The sequence below is a fragment of the Chelmon rostratus genome, chromosome 19, assembly GCF_017976325.1.
Source record: "Chelmon rostratus isolate fCheRos1 chromosome 19, fCheRos1.pri, whole genome shotgun sequence".
NCBI classification, from domain to species: Eukaryota; Metazoa; Chordata; class Actinopteri; order Chaetodontiformes; family Chaetodontidae; genus Chelmon; species Chelmon rostratus.
Window position 1 is genome coordinate 4,028,954 of NC_055676.1, and position 16,591 is coordinate 4,045,544.

Sequence of the window (16,591 nt, forward strand, 5' to 3'; positions counted from 1 at the left end):
GGGTAAATTTAACAGCATGATACAGGTTGATTCAGTGTGTTGTGTCAGAGCCAATTATTTTAGTTTATAGTTTGTCAAGTACAAGTACCAGCTGTTACATAAACAGTACTTGGATTACCTCAGAAAAACTGTATCATCTTAAAGCCATAATGGTCTTGTGTATAATCAGGCAGAAGGGTACATGGCAAAGCTGCAGCTGTAAGGACGCGTTAGCGGGGAGTCCAGAATGATTTAATTTGAAATTAATTCAGTGAATCTGGTGCTATAGGGAAGTTAGGTTGCTGCAGCAACTATGCATGCATTTTAGGAACAAATATGTCATCACAGGAAAAGTCTTCCCCAAATGCAGCCAAGAAACATGCCGTTGTTGTGGTCAAATTTGCAGGAGACAATCTTTGCAGCTCTCTGTATTCCGTAATCGATGGTGCTACTAAACAGGTCAGTTGTTTACTGGTGCGTTCAGGCAATCTGTAAACTCAAGGTCAGAAAGCACGTGACCAAATCGTAGGTCCTCATAGGTCTTTGCTTTCAAGTGCAAATGCATGACAAGAAAGGAAAAAGCTGCAGCAGGATGTGAATAATGGGAGACATGCATAAACTCCACTGGTTCTTCTTGACAGCAACTTTGACATGCTCATCCCAGAGCATTCCAGGTAAATCAAAGTTAGATGGATATGAACTGTACGTAGCACAACACGGCAAATTCTGACCTTTCCCACTGCAGTTACACATTTTGTTATTTAACAGCAACTGTCTAGTAATAAACTTGGAAATCTGACTTTACGGTGCCCAAACCTGAAAGGGCATTTTGGTTCTTGTCAACTTCTAAAACTGGACCATTAGGGGAAACAGCAAAGTTTCAGCCTGGCCTCCAGGTCCTCTAAGACACACTTACATGGACAGCATCTAATACTGCCTACTCCCTTACAGTGCTACATGACACCAAAATAAACAAATGTGTTTAGTTGTAATGCAGGAATTAACTGATTCAAAAGTTCAAATTCTACCGTGTTGTGTACTGTAACTGAAAAAGATCATTTTAAATGCAGACACGTGGGCAAATAACCCCCCCATGTTAATGTGGGTATGTCCACCTACCACAGTTGACCTCGTCCTCTCCATTGTCACAGTCCTTCTCTCCATCACATTTCCAGAAGATGGGTATACACTGAGTAGAGCCGGCGCCGCAGCTGAACTCGTTCACACGACACGTCCTCATGTCTGCATGGACAAACACACAAAATACACAGTCAGCTAGACGCCACTTCATTTGTGTTTCATTTTCTGTGATTCATACAAATGTTTTTAATCTATTTGTATAGCTTTGTATTTTAAGAAAACTAACTTGTCACTGGTACTCTGGACACAAGGAAATACATTTAAGAGAGACATACATTACTTAATGTCCTATTACAAAACTGTAAAACGTAGTGGACTTTGTGTTCTGAGCCACAAAACTGGAAAAATTAACTGGCAGCAACATATTTCAGTCCAAGTTGGTTCATTTTTCTTTCAACTTTTTTGTAAGGAATTAATCACTCAAATACACACAATTCTACTTTCCTCTCCACATCATTTTATGTAAGATGTCTGCTGCTCAGAAACCACTTTCACTATTCTAAGATTAAGGTTAAAGTACAAACTTCACTGTGTCAGTCAGAAAAAAATGCTGGATAAGGCCTGTCCCTGCATCCAACAGTTTAAAAAGGTCTGCAAATAAAAGGACTTCAAGGACACACTCAAGACTCAAAGTAGCTCTCATTACCAATTCTGAATTATTGCCTGGATCAAGTTCAGGGTTTTCTATTCACATGTGCTTAAGAAACATACCTACGGGGTCAAATGTCTTATGCAGAAGTATACTGTACTGTATTATGTATGGTGTCTTCACACAGCTGCATAGGCTGTACTTGTTGCCTTCTGAGGGGATTTTCCCCATGACAGCAGCGCCAAAAAATAAAAAATAAACATATACATATAGATATAAACAGAATAAGGTCACAGTGTTGGAAATAGAAGACTTTTTGCTGAGGTTTGATGAGGTGTGAACAAAGTGTTCACTTCTGTTAACTCAATGCCCAGACAAGAAAACTGCAAGCTGTTACATAACCCACTTTGCTGGAACATCAACAGCTGAGGTCTGGAAAACCATATTTATGTAACAATGTTGTGGCTTCTTTCAAGTAAATAGCAAATATTTTTTCTCCTGCTCTCAAATATTCCTAAATATTAAATATTTTTCTGTGATTTTGCACTCATCTGGTCATAATACAGATCACTTTCATATTTTTTCTTGTTCATGCTGAATTTAATTTGATATTTCTTACCATTTTTTGTTTTTTGTTGAGATTTAGATATTTTAGTATTCAACCGTGCATTTTTCTTTCATTGCCTCATTTGTTAATTAAAAATATTAAACAACTTGATATTGTGTCCAGACCAGGACATATCAATTGTTAATATCAGCCACCTGGAGATTAAACTGTGGGTGCGTATAAAGTGATTCTTGCATCATTAGGAACCGCTCCACCTCTCAGCATATATTTTCACATAGTACGTGTTTCCAACACATTCCAGCTTCAAGACCTGATTTGCCTCGTATCCCAGCAATCGTCCATTGTGGAGGGCAATGACAAGCAGTGTTGTCCATAAAAATGGACTGCACTCTTGTAAGAGCTGCTCAGTGGAGCAGTAGATACAAGTGAAATGAAAAGTGGCTCCTACAGATGTGTGAACTATTGACTGAACATGTAGTTTTGTTGATGAGCCAGTTTACATTATGCTGCCATATTTCTAAAATCTAGTGTGTTACCCATCTCACAACAGCGTTACACATCAACTCAATGTATGAAAATACAAGCTGCTTTAAGTGCATAAGACTTATCCTGTCTTTCCTTGATGCCAATATGGTGCCAGGGTGATATGGAAGTCTCGGTACAAATACAACCAACACCTTCACCAACCTGTCCAATGTATTAGTGTTAATTAACCAAGCATTCAATGCCAACTTTCAATTTCTTGATTGATGCCACGGACACATTTCAGTTCCTTTGACAGTGGGTGGCGGTAAAGCCTCAACATTACAATGCACCAGCAAAAGGCAGGTAGGAAGACTGAGCCAATGTGAACATGGATGTAAACATTCAGGTTTCAACACAATATATTTCAACAGAAATGTAATATGAAATGTTTTATACCAACAGATGCATTCAACACACTATTTAGACTGAAAGTATACTGGTTTTATGAACCCTTCTAATGTCTATTGGTTTAATTATACATTGTGGTCTATTTGAAGCCATAGCTGCTTTTTTTAGTCCCATGAAAGTTGACACTGAAGACAAAGATTTTCACCCGACAACAACAGTGTGAACCTGTGTAAACAAAACACAGATGGCCAAACTCAGGCTGTAACCCGAGCACTAATGGACAGCTCTGACATCCTACTTGTCATTTAATCAGTGACTAAGTGACCAGAAACTGCAGCTCACTTCCTTAATTCAACACTGATGCAAGAAACCTGACGTAAACACCACCACGGCATCTTCTCACAGAAAGTACGACGCACACACACACACACACACACACACACACATCCATGCACGCGCACACACACAGATTAGATTCCATTCCCTGTTGCCAAGTCATGTGCAACAGCTGGTCAAACAGTACAGTGATGTAACAGCTCTAATAGTTGGGTTGACCTGCACGTACACCACTGTAGCTATGAATGGAACTTAAGACACACACACACACACACACACACATGCACTCACACACACACTCAGGACTACAAACTGGAATGCTGTTCATGACCTTCAGTTGTCCGACACACTGTTCCAAGTGTAAGAGGAAACAAGCACACACAGGTTGTAGCATTTAATCTACACAAGAACAGCCTGATGTCTAAAGAGGGAAAGATCAAATGGCACAGCAGGACATTCAGTCATTAAAGTTCCCAGCAGGCAACTTCTCTAATGCAGAATTTCAAAATGTTGACTTAAGAGGTATGGAGGATACATTTAATTCAGAAATAAATGTAAAATGGGAAATTAAGTAAAGTTAATTAAGAGAAAGTTGTAAAGAAATGGAGAGGCCATAATTAACTGAAAAAGGCTTGCATTGTCATCTATCAGTGGCTTTTTTGATACCACTGGAGTATTAAAATCACACATAGTGGCCTCAGTTAGTCCTAGCTGGGGTTTTTTGCAATACCCAGAAAATGTGATCATAAAGAACTAAACCAGTAAATCAGTTATCAAAATTACAATAGATGCCAGAAACAATTACTATCAAAATAGGCTATATCTTCATTTTTGACAAACAGAAATTCTAGAGTTGTACCAGGAAGTGGACCAGCTGTCCATCAGCTGTAGCATGAAGGTCAGCTTTGCCCACTTAGCCAGGTTGGTCAAGCTCATGTTGTATCACTGCCATTCAAATGATAAACGCAAATGAATGACCAGAGAGATTTTTTGTGCCAAAACACTTCAAACTTGTGATTTAGGCATCGCCCGAATGTGTCGATTAGTGAACGAGACAAAAACAGACTGGAAGGCGAGTCCTTCAGCTCAGTGTTCAAGCAGCCTCTCACCGCAGATTCAGACCTAAGCAGTAACTAATGCTGTAGGAGCGTTTACCTCTGCAGATATGTGACCCTACTGTGTCTTAGAGCATACAGAATTTAAGCATGTGGTCAAAGTACTAAGAAGTGAAATTGAAAATCGAAAACTACAGCCTACACAGAGTGGTTTCAAATGAATGGAATGATAGGATTAATGGCAGTGAAATAAAATGACTTTATGGAGGAGATAATGGATTTTGCTTTCAGTACTTTTGTAAGTTTCACTCAAAGATGTAGTGAAAATAACAAAGTTTAACAATCAGACCAGCCTCCATTCCTTCAGGACTTCCATGAGTCCCTAGCTGAGTATTGTGTGACAAAGGATAGACCATACATAACACAGGGTGATCAACTCGAACACTAACAGGCTGAAAAACCCCCAAAAACATTTAAATCAAGGTGACAGAAGACAGGACAGGCACAGAAGGGAGGTTTTCAAACACAATATAAGCTCCTCCTCAAGGTTTTGAGCTGGAAGGTCCTGGCTGAGCTGGAAGGTCCTGGCTGAACCAAAGCTCCATCCATCGTCTGGGATGTTACTGTAACATTACCAGGAAAAACTTAACCTCTGTTTTTCCACTCCATTGTCTAGGCTTATCCTGCAGCTACTTTTATGGGCACCATACCTACTTTATTTTGTCTTTCTAACACTGCAGAAACTTGGGAACGACTTGGCAACATCACACAGCCAACAGCTTTGAATAACTCTGGTGCTATAACGACTCCCCAAACTGCATCGCTCTCATTTTGGCAGCAATGCGCCACAGATCCCCATCCAAGAGTGCAGCAGGGATTTGCCCAAACTAAGATGTAGTGCTGTTTTCTTTTCTGCCAGGGGTAAAGAATTTATTTTTGTATTGTTTTCAGGTTTGTGCACTCAACCTGCTGTGTTGACACACTGCAGCAAAAAACAGAGGACTGCTCTGTGAAAGAGCTGGAGTATCACCCTGTCACGTACACCTGAAATCCTCTGCTGACCCAGCAAATATCACTTTACAAACACAGAGATGAAGCCTGGATCACTCGCAAGTTCAACTTTATATTCAGTGTCTAGATCAAGAATTTGTTGTCTTATTTTTGTATCTGTTCACTGAAAAGCCATGTCCGATTTTACACAACAGGCTAGAGCTTTGTCAAAAAGAAACCTGACCTTCAATATTAGAAAATATTCCAGACCATTATGATCGGACAAAAGCAGTCTAGTGGGCATCACATTTGGTACTTCAATTTACAAAGTCCATCCAGTCTAAAATCAAACTGTCAGATACATTTTATCATTTGTGGCAATAAATAAAGTGGATAGCCGCGACTATGTGTTATGCTCTGAGTAGATCTACTGCGTAACCTTTAGCAGTTCTCCACTGGTATGTCCCAGCACACATCTTGACTGCTTTGCACTTTTGATTATACTATTAACTATAATGTAATCAATGTAATTTACTGTATATAGCCCAAACTCACACATCCCCTCTAACCTTAGTCCCTGATTCCAACACGGAAATCCCCCTTAATGTGTGTTTCTAAATTCTTCATTATTGATCGTATTTTTGTTGTTATTGTTATTTTTTGTTGAACACTGCCCATAGGTTATTATCCTTTACCTTCATTGGGTATGATGACCAGAGTTCACCAGTTGATCTCCTTTTGAAGTATGTGTATCTATGTGCTTACTGTCACTTGTTTAATGAAATTAATCCTTCCCCTTTCTGTTGCACAGGTGTGCAAAGCCTACTTGTTTTTGATCTTTTTGCACAGACAAGGTACTTATTGTTTTGTCTTAAAGTGCCGTTCAGCTCATTCAGATGATATATTTATACGCTGGATTGGCACAGTAAAGCTTTAGCACCAAAGAAAAAAAACATTTTTTTTTCTTAAATGGGTTTGATAAACTGTTGCTGACAGTTTAGTCTTTTCGACTGCTGAGATATGAGAGAAAGATGCTAAAAGTCTCCACAACCCTCCTGCAAGCCTTTCTTCTGTGTCCTCCACTGACACTGCTTCAGTTGAGAATAGACCTGAGGTTCAGTATTTTCTTTAGTTGACTTACTAAAAATGCTTTAAGCATTCAGGAAGCACAGTGAGTATCAAACCAACAGGTGTTTGATGAAGTGCCTTCATCTTTCCTCCAATGCTAAATCTCTGTAGCTGAGGAGACACCATCCATCTTTACAACGGCACAGTGAAGGCAGCGCAGATGAGAGATTCTCATTAAAGGACGACTTAGTATAAACACTTTCCATCATCACTTATCTACAACGAGCACCTCAGCTAAACTTCACATCACAGTTATACCATTTAAAGCTCAGCAGCACTCCTTAGTTCCATTTAAACAACTTATTTATTTGACAGGGCTGCTCACGGGGGACTCCCCCTCACTGCTTTTAAGTGCTTAACTGCATTACTATAAAACTGAGATACTGTTAGATACAACAGGAAGTCTCTATGATGCACTCTGATGGTCAAAAATGTTTGGAAAACTCTTCAGCTGGTTGCTAAGCCAGCTCAAAGAGTAATCAGCCATATGTCTTATAGGTTTCAGGCCTCAAGGTTTTGACAATGTATTATCTCAGTAGAGGAAAAATTACACAGAACTGCAGAGACTAAAATGAAATTTTGTCTTGTCTGACCACATTACATTACCCCAGTATATCTACAGGCTTCTACACATGTTGTGGAGCTGTAACTTCAAACAAGCTTCAACATGGCTTTTCATCAGTAATGGAGACCTGCGGAAAGCTCTTTGCTTCTCCCCATCATGAAGTGTTTGCTGCATGACAGCTTGGTAACAAATAATTTGTTATTTGCACTCAGATGTGGGTAACCTTTTTTCAGAGAGTGGACGTACTCACCTACCAACATGCACTAACCAGCTGATCGTAATTAACACAGGGAGGAGAACTAATTAGTGGAATCAGCTGGTTTAGTGCTTTTCCTCATTGAGTTCAATATCCTGTCACTCAACTTTATTGCATGTAACTTTTTTATTAATTGTTATGTTACAATCTCTTTATCTGAGTAGACATATTGACTTCATAGTTATGCCTGACCTCAATTTCCCATGGATAGTTACATTGAAAACATGTTTAACAAAAAAAAATTCTGACTTGTTGAAACACTTATTTCCCCCATTGTGCACTGCAGTACATCAAAATGGATGACACAAAAGGCAAATACAGCCAGTGGGGAATACCAAATAATGGACAATACATCCAAAGGCCAAGTTGGACGTTTGAGAGAAATTTGGTGTGATCAGAGACTGTGAGAATAAAGTTTTCAGTGGCTTTTCTGCTTGTAACAAGTGCTTAAAAGTATAGCTTAGATAGCTGCAAGCTAGGAACATCATCGCTGAGAAAACACAGCAACAGCTACAGGAGCACAGGTGCTGCGACAGTTGATAGATGCTTTTCTAAGAACACAGCTCTGAAAATGCCAAGAAGGGAGGACAAGGGGGCCATAATCCAGTCAGTGGAAAAATTTGTGAGCAGGGATGTCAGATCGTTTGAAACTGTGTGGGGTGATGGATTCAGCGAAATGGGACAGGGCTTGGAGCAAGCGCAGCCAGTGAAAGAGACTTTTCCTCCTTTGTGATTGAAGAACATATAACCAAGCTTAAACTTAAATGTCAACTTTTCTTTCTTTCAACCTTTATTTAATCAGGTAAATCCCACTGAGATCAATACCTCATTTTCAAGAGACCTGAGTACATTTCAACAAACTTGAAACAATATAAAAATGTATAATATTAATTTGTGAACGATTAAAATAATACCACAGAATAATATCATTTAAGTAACATTAAAGGAACACAATAAAAACAATCAAATATGATATGCTAAAAAGTCAAAGCCAGTAAGTTAAAAACAGTCACAACTGAAATCAGTCAGTGCTCTAACTAAATTTCTGAACTGACCAATTGGAATCAAAGTATCAAGTTTGAAGTTACGTTGCAATTCATTCCAAACATGAAGTGCAAAGGACAAATTTGTGTTAACCCCAGGAACCTACAGCACCAAGCAGTTCTATGAGCGGGTGTCATGTGTTCCAACTCTCCAGCCAGTAAGTGATGTCAGATACGTTCACAATTTTTGGAGGAACCCCTTATAAATAAAAACAAATGCTGGTCTCTCCTAACAGAGAGAGAGAGAGAGGGCCCACCTACTTTTTGATACAGAATGCAGTGGTGAGTGCCATAGGTGTCTCCACTTATGAATCTTAGGGCTGAATGGTAGACAGCATTTAATGGCATTAGAGTTGAAGTTGCTGCGTGCTTGTAGATCACATCACCGCAATCTAGCACAGAGAGAAAGATTGCTTCTACAATCCTTTTTCTTTTGTTTTATTGGCGTTTAATACAAGTTCCTTCAAGACCCATTAAGTGTAACTTGTACAACATTAAAAGAAAGCTGCAAGTTTTCAATAGCAGATTTTAAAGAGTCAGCCCAACAATATAAAATAGTGTCATCTGCATAAAAGTGGGCCTTACAGGTTTGCAGAGACAGGACAATTTATTTAGAATTATATAAATAGTGAACAGTGCTGGTCCTAAAATTGAAGCTTGTGTGACACCTTTAGTTACTGGTAGAAAGTCCAAAATCAAAGATGTTGGTTGCTGAAAAAAACAAAACAAAACAAAAAAAAGCATTGCATTCTAAAGTAGGAAAATCAATCTGGGAAGACAATTATGGCCTTGCTAAAAATTATAATGTGATAGCTTCATAGCTTCACACATTTATAAGGGTCCTCTTTGACAAATGAGGTCGGAGTTTCTCCCCACCACATAAACACCTCTGCTCTGACTACTCTGAAGCAAGTTTTAAGTCTCGAAAAGTGGATTTTTACAGCATACTGAAACGATTTAAACTTGATAACTGCCTGAAAGGTCGGAAATCAATGCAACACCCAAGTTCCCAAGTTTCTCTTGGGAAGCAGTAACAAACTTTGAGATTTTTAGTGATTGGATTAGAACTGTATGGTTCTTCAAAAATATCTAAGCAACAAAATTTAAAGTGTTGAGGTCAAAAAGTTTCTATTATCACTCAACTCTGAACAAAATCTGATAAAACCTGTGTGAGGTTCAGCAGAGAAAAAAAAACATTTACTCACGACAGATTTCTATGCTCTCATCTGATCCATCCTCGCAGTCCGGCTCCCCATCACAGTGCCATCGCTTCGGGACACATTGGCCATTATGACACACAAAGTCCACCTCCGCACAAGTCTTTTTAACTGGAGTGGGAGAGACAATAGAGATGGATTCATTAAAGAGAGAGGCGGGAAGAGACAGACTTCATGTTCTTTAATGTAACAACTCACATTAAAAAAAATAGGAACACATGAATAGGAAGGGGAGAAAGACCAAAGCCATACTCTCACACCTCATGAATATGAACTGCCGAATACCCAACTTACCCAACAGCCTCCTTCTTCATCAGGTGAAAAGGTCACTAGATTACAATTTGTTGCCATTTGATTAAGCATAGCCCAAACTTCTACATTTGCATGAAGAGTGCACTAAAAACTATCTTCTGGAGATTTGGAGATTTTTGCGTTCATTTTCCATCCAAGAATGAAGATGGAGAATGCATTTAAAAGATGAAGTAAAACCCCAAGTGAAATAGGACAACTCCAGTCTTGATAATGAGGTAGGACAACAATATAGATCTTTTGGACAGGGAGGGCAGACAGTTTGAAAGCGAAGGAGGCTATTTCCATAGTAGAGAAGCAATCCCTCAACAGAGCATGATGTCAACAATACCATTTATCCATCGCCAACGATTCTGTCCCTTCATCCCTTCCCAGGAAAGGTAGCAACTATTCACATTTGGCCTCATGACAACTTCAACAACTCTTATTTACACTTGGCCTCAGGAGACTCCAATGACTGGGGTAACTGCCATTACACAACCAAGGGCACTGGCCAACAATGACCTTGATAACGACCCCACAGGTGTTAAATACCTGGGACACTCCAGTAGCTAGTTGGAACTGAAGAAGTCCCTTGGAAGAATGACAAAAAATTTTTTTAAGTTTCTACAACTACGTCCTGCTGCCGTAGATTTAACCTTCCTTGGACAACCATGACTAAGAATCTTCAGATATGAGGTACATAGATTTATATTTATAAATGATGGACATGGCAAATGAACACAGGATTAAGAAAAACACAGATGACATCCACAAGCCACTGTGAACCAATACTGCAATTTAAATGTCTCTTTTTCTAACCGAATACAATCAGATAAAACAAGGTAGTCACTGGCTGTTGAACTCCTTATAGGTTTCGACACAGTGACGCAAGAGTAAATTTCAAAGTGAACGGTAGACAATTTGACCAATACATCAATTACATTGATGGTATACTAAAACTCAGTAATATTCAGATATACTGAAATAATGGCATTTCATCTACTGAAATGAACTGAATGTTAAGTAGTCCATTTACAGCCTCATTTCACAAGTTAAAGATGCCAATGAGCTGGGACACGTTAGCCAAAGAGTAATTTTACCTTCTCAGATTGATTGAATTTATCTTTTGGTATTGTACAAAATAAGTTTTTAACTCTTTAACTCTGAGTTAACTCGTAACCCTTGAGATTTTTCTTACCAAATCAAACCCTAATGACAATATTGACAAGTTTGTACTTTAGATGCTTAAGCAAACATTACAGTTAGCTTCGGAGACTGACAGGACAAGCTGCCTCATAGCTCTGAACGCCAGAGGTTAAGATCTAGAGCTTTTAAAGGGATCGGATTAAAACTATAATTTGAGATTCCAACTCTCACCAGCCACAACATCCACTGAGCTACCAACGCATTCCTGTCTGAAATTGATGTGAGGCAGTCTCCTAGATCATTTATTTAGCAACATCCACTACTCTTTTATTATTGAACAACAAAAAGACATAGCCCTCTGTCTATGTTGAAAAAAAAAGTCAAAGTTACAGAGTAGTGACTGTTCATTGATTCCAGCAGCTGAGTAACTGCACCTCCAACAGTACATGGCTGAAAAATTCAACTAAACCTCCTACAGCTTACGAAGACTTTTAACTATGCATGATCTAATTAGAATTGAGGCTCTTGCTATTGGAATTTTAACTTGCAACTACGACAAACAAAACAAAACAAAAAAAAATGATAAATTATTCAGCCCCATCTCCAGGTTATGTTGGTCTGGTGTAAATCTAAGGAATGTGAAAAAGACAAAAGAGAGAGAGAAGAGGGAGATAAAGCCATGCTGAAATAAATAAGTGGTTATTTCAAACTCCAGAAAATATTCCTTCTGGTTCATCGGGAAAAAAGATGGGCTGTTTCTATATGTTTGAAGAATTTCAAAACACAACACAAACCTCTACTCTCAGCACCTCCATGTCTACACAGAGCTGGAGTGTCTCCTTGAGGCCTTTACTCAGTCTGTCTGACCAGAATACAAATATGCACCCTAGAAACAGTCAACTCCAATTTGAGCCACGACAGCAAGTCGCACCGGGCCTCATTACCAACCTCCTTTTTTTAATGAATTCATTTTGGATTCTCATCTTTTGCACATCCGTGTATCTCTGTGCAGTCTGGGTTGAAAGCTAAACCAGCTCTCGTCTCCCTATGAGTGAATAACAGGCAGAGACTGAAATGCAACAAAATGTAAGCAGCTGTGAGAGGCTGAAGGAGTGAAACTGATTGTGCCTAGAAAAGGCCAGAATCTGGTTTCATCCATCATCACATCACTGATCTGCTCCTGTTTGGATTGGCTGATGATGCGACCTCGCCATCCTACATGTTTACCTTTTCTCTGGGAAAATTTAGTTTAATGCAATTTCCACTGTATAACCCCAACCCCCCCCCCCCTTCCCTGCAGTACGATCATCTGCTGTTTTTCTCACCCTCCACCCCTTGCCGTCGTCTTTTTCCTCACTCATTTCCTACACTTGTTCTTTTCTCCCTCCTACCCACCCAGACTCATATGACCCAGATAGATGAGGGACAAAAGAAAATGGAGAAAGATCTGAAGTGTATTGGGCACACATGCACACATCTGCCATATCCATATTTAGCTCTGCTCTATCTGCTACCTTCCCATCACCAGGTCATTCTGTCCCAAGGGATGCTGGGAAGGCTCCTTAGGGCCAAGTGAACATGGTGGGTTCTGAATGTCATGTGACATCTATGTGTGTAAATGTGAAGAGGTGAGAACATGTACTATTCTATAACGTCTGTGGGCACTGAATATTGAATTACACTGAGTCAAACACAACATACTGCATCTTCTAGTTTGCATTACAACTGAATTTGAAAGTGTGAGAACAAGCAGGGTACTTTTAAAAGTTTTCAAAATGTTTGTAAGTGATGCAATACACCAACAACCAAACTGAAAGTCCGCTTAATATTCACTGCTGCTGAAACGTAGCATAACTATATAGTAAATGCTACAGTTAGATTGTTACCGTGTGCAATGTCTGGACAGCTGTTACTCAAACTTGTGATTGTCATTTGTGATAACTTAACTGATAATTCATAGACAAAATGAACAAGGAAAAAGGAATCAATAGATTAGCTACCAAATAAAATAATTGCTATTTGCAGGCCTACAACAATGAAAGAAAATGATTAGAGGTCAGAGGTACAGAGCAGTCACAGCCAACTGAGCCAATCTTAATGTTTCTGACAATCACCAAAGCACTGCGTAACACTGAGTCAGGACAGTATCAATACTGACATCAAGCTCAACTGGGTAAAGGCAAGAAGCTGATTATTTCATGAAAATGCCTGAACTGTTTAGTCACATTTTTTGCTGCTATACTTGCATCCAATTTTGGTAAAAGCAAAGCTGACGTTAAGAGAAGCGGGCTTTCAGAGTTAAATACCATATTCTGTGGCACTTAAATATTTGGGTGTAACCAAATGTAGTGCCAGAGGTAGTAACTGGAGAGGAAAACTAACAGCACCAGCCTGACTAATGTAAAAATTTAATCTGCCACCCTGCGAGGTGACCTTTCAAAATAGGAGTTAGACTCCTACCACTTTGTCAGGAAAACATGCTTAATGTATCCAAGATGGACTGTCATCCATTCGCCCACACTCCATCAAAGGCCACATTAACAGTCTAACTACAACAGATTTTCAGCCCACACACAGGACAGGGCTGGTGTCAAAAAATCCTATGAAGTGACCAAAACCAAAAATGTTTTAGTCCCTCTCCCAATACTTTCCTATGTGTGGCTCTCAGCCCATTGGTTCCTAGTTCCTAGTGAATCTTGGAAGCAAAATACATGGTTTCATGGTTCAGTGATTTACAGCTGACCACTGTAGCTCTTAACAGGAGTTAGTAGTGCATTTTGATTTTCACTTTCAATATTTTTAGTTGTGGATCAAAACACATTTGGTGTACTAGCAAGTATATACAGCAGCGGAATGATGTAGGTGGGACAAAATACTTGTCAGTGTGTGTGTTCATAGTATGAAGGAACTGTGTAACATTGTTACTCAATCATGTGCTCTAACAGTTTTTGGGCGACAATGAAGCTCTATGGCACAAAGGAATAAGATGTATTTGTTGACATTAATTAAAAAAATATGAATTATCACTGGCCTTCATTTGAAAGGATATCAATTAAATACAAGTGATGTGTATGACTATGAGGGAAAAGAACTTTTTGTGGATATGAAATGAAGTGTTTTACAGTAGAGACTTAAGTTTAGACTGTAATTACGTGTTACAGTGAGCTGGATTTGTAAACAACCTACCTCTACTTGCTCAGTCACTGACGCTGCTTAATTGAACACAAACACTCCCTTGCAGTCATCTTTTATGTTTGTTTGGTTTTTTAATTAAGATTTCTGTGTGTGGGTGTGTGTGTGTAGAGTAGTCGTCCATACTGGCATTCATGTTGTATGAGGCATGCCAGGGAGTATATGTCAGTGAAGCAGTTCAAAGAATGTGTGTGCTGTGTGACAGCAGTGTGTGTTTAGTGTCTCACCACAAGAGTTCTCATCACTGCCATCAGTGCAGTCTTCGTCTCCATCACACTGCCAGACGGATGGGATGCAACGACCGTTTCCACACTGAAACTGGCTGGCTTCACATTCTGTCTTAGTACCTACAGAGTAAGACAGACACAGAAGAGGTATAAGGAAAACTGTGTTTTAAGTTCAAACTGTTTTCATAATTATCATTTACTGTTTGTTTAGATGTAATTTACATTTTGTTTAGTTCTAGCAGGGCTCCCTGCAGTGCTGTAATTTGAAAACAAGTTGATTTGAACCAGCCTCCAGGCTGTGTGCGGCCTGAAAGACCATTTGATCAGTCCAGGAGGCAATTCATACATACAAAAACAACTCAGACACGCAAAAAAATTCCCTGAATGACAACTCAAGAGAAATGGACAAACAATTATATTATTGTTGAAGTAAAAGAAAGCCAGTGTGTCTAAGTATGTGAGGACACACCCGCAGCAATGAAAAAGGTGAATCTCAAGCATCATGGAAACTGGATAAGATGCAAGAACAAATGTACTTAGGTAAAGTTAATGCTCTTAAGTGGGTGCCCAACAAGCAGCTTTCACAAGACCGCATTCTGACAGAGACAGTCTTATGCAGGCAAGTTTTGTGGTAGCGAGCTAATAGCTATGAAGCTGAAACCTCATTCTGAAGAAGCTCCACAGCTTTTCAGCACTTGGCTTTCAAATGTGAAATCATCTGAAGTGAAATTAAAACTGCGTAAATACAACTGGAAAGAGGAAACACTGTGCACTTTCCTGCTCTGCAAGAACAAAAACCTGCTATGACATCTGAATATGCTGGTGAGTGCAAAAACTCCTTCAGGCATTTGGTGAGAGGTTTTAGGAAGCAAAAAGTAAAGAAAATGAACAGAACACATTTGCTACATCTTTAAGTCTGTTAGTGTGGAACTAGTTGATGTGCCTGAACAACCTGCAACGCAAAATCATCCAGCTGCAAAGCAACGACGAGTTCAAAGCTCAGTACAACAACCTCCCTCTGCTCAAATTCTATAAACTGTATGTTCATCCTGAGGAGACACTGAAGTTTGCATCTTTGCTGAGGACAACCTACTGTGAGTAGCTGTTTTGAAAACTGCCACTGCAAAGACTCAGTTCCACTCAAGACTGACTGATCCAACCAGGAAAACCAGCTGCAAGTAGCATCATTATTGCATGATGCCTCAACAAAGAAGCAGTAACATGTGGTCAGGAATTTCGTATGGCCCTCGAAGGATTTATAAAAATTGAAAAAGGCGCTCGATAGCAAAAAGGTACCTCACCTGTGTTTTAAACAGATTTATCTGGCACAGATCTCAACCACTATGGAGATAAACCAACTGGTCATGCAGGGCTTTCCCTGCCAAGAGGCTGACCGTCTTTGTATTATTGGCTGCCACCTGTGTTGATTTTTTGGGTTTTTTTGCCAAAGCTATTGGACCTTTTATCAGCAACTGATTTGTTCGCTTACCAAGTGTGTGCATGTTGTGTGAACCTCAGCAGCTTACTTTGAGTGCCAGCACTTGATAATTTTAGAAAGCAGAAATTCACAGAGGAGAAGTTAGTTTTAAGTTGGATATTTGACATTTACTTGACTTTTAACATTCACTCTGGATCCAGTGGCATCTCCTTAGTCAGATTCATCCAGACATGTTGGATTTCCACAGAAGGCGGAGTTCTTCTCACCTCTTGACCAACTTATTTCAGATTTCCCAACTGTACAGCACCCCCACAACCCCCCAATCTGAGGCGTGAGTTGTGACTACACACTTATTCACTTACTCATACTGGCTCTTGAGCTTAAACAGTGTCATCTATCCATCAACACAATGTACAGGTGAGAAAAAATAATCCTCAAATAATAGTGTTTGAGCACTTAGAAACACACACACCAGTGATGTTTGAACTCACATCCCTGTGTTTGCATTTGCAACTGAAGATGAGGTGACATTAATATTTTAGCGGAGAACTAAACCTC

The 16,591-nt window shown here is 39.4% G+C and overlaps 1 protein-coding gene across 2 annotated transcripts in view; it reads right to left on the reverse strand.

Moving 5' to 3' along the window:
- vldlr (very low density lipoprotein receptor) overlaps positions 1-16,591 on the reverse strand; it is a 64,168-nt gene that overhangs the window by 34,481 nt on the left and 13,096 nt on the right. For both annotated transcript variants that reach the window (XM_041960833.1, XM_041960832.1), the window contains exons 2-4: positions 14,596-14,715; positions 9,728-9,850; positions 1,099-1,221 (exon numbers count right to left, since the gene is read on the reverse strand). In XM_041960833.1, the coding sequence (XP_041816767.1) occupies positions 1,099-1,221; positions 9,728-9,850; positions 14,596-14,715 (366 nt within the window). The remainder of the gene's footprint in view (positions 1-1,098; positions 1,222-9,727; positions 9,851-14,595; positions 14,716-16,591) is intronic.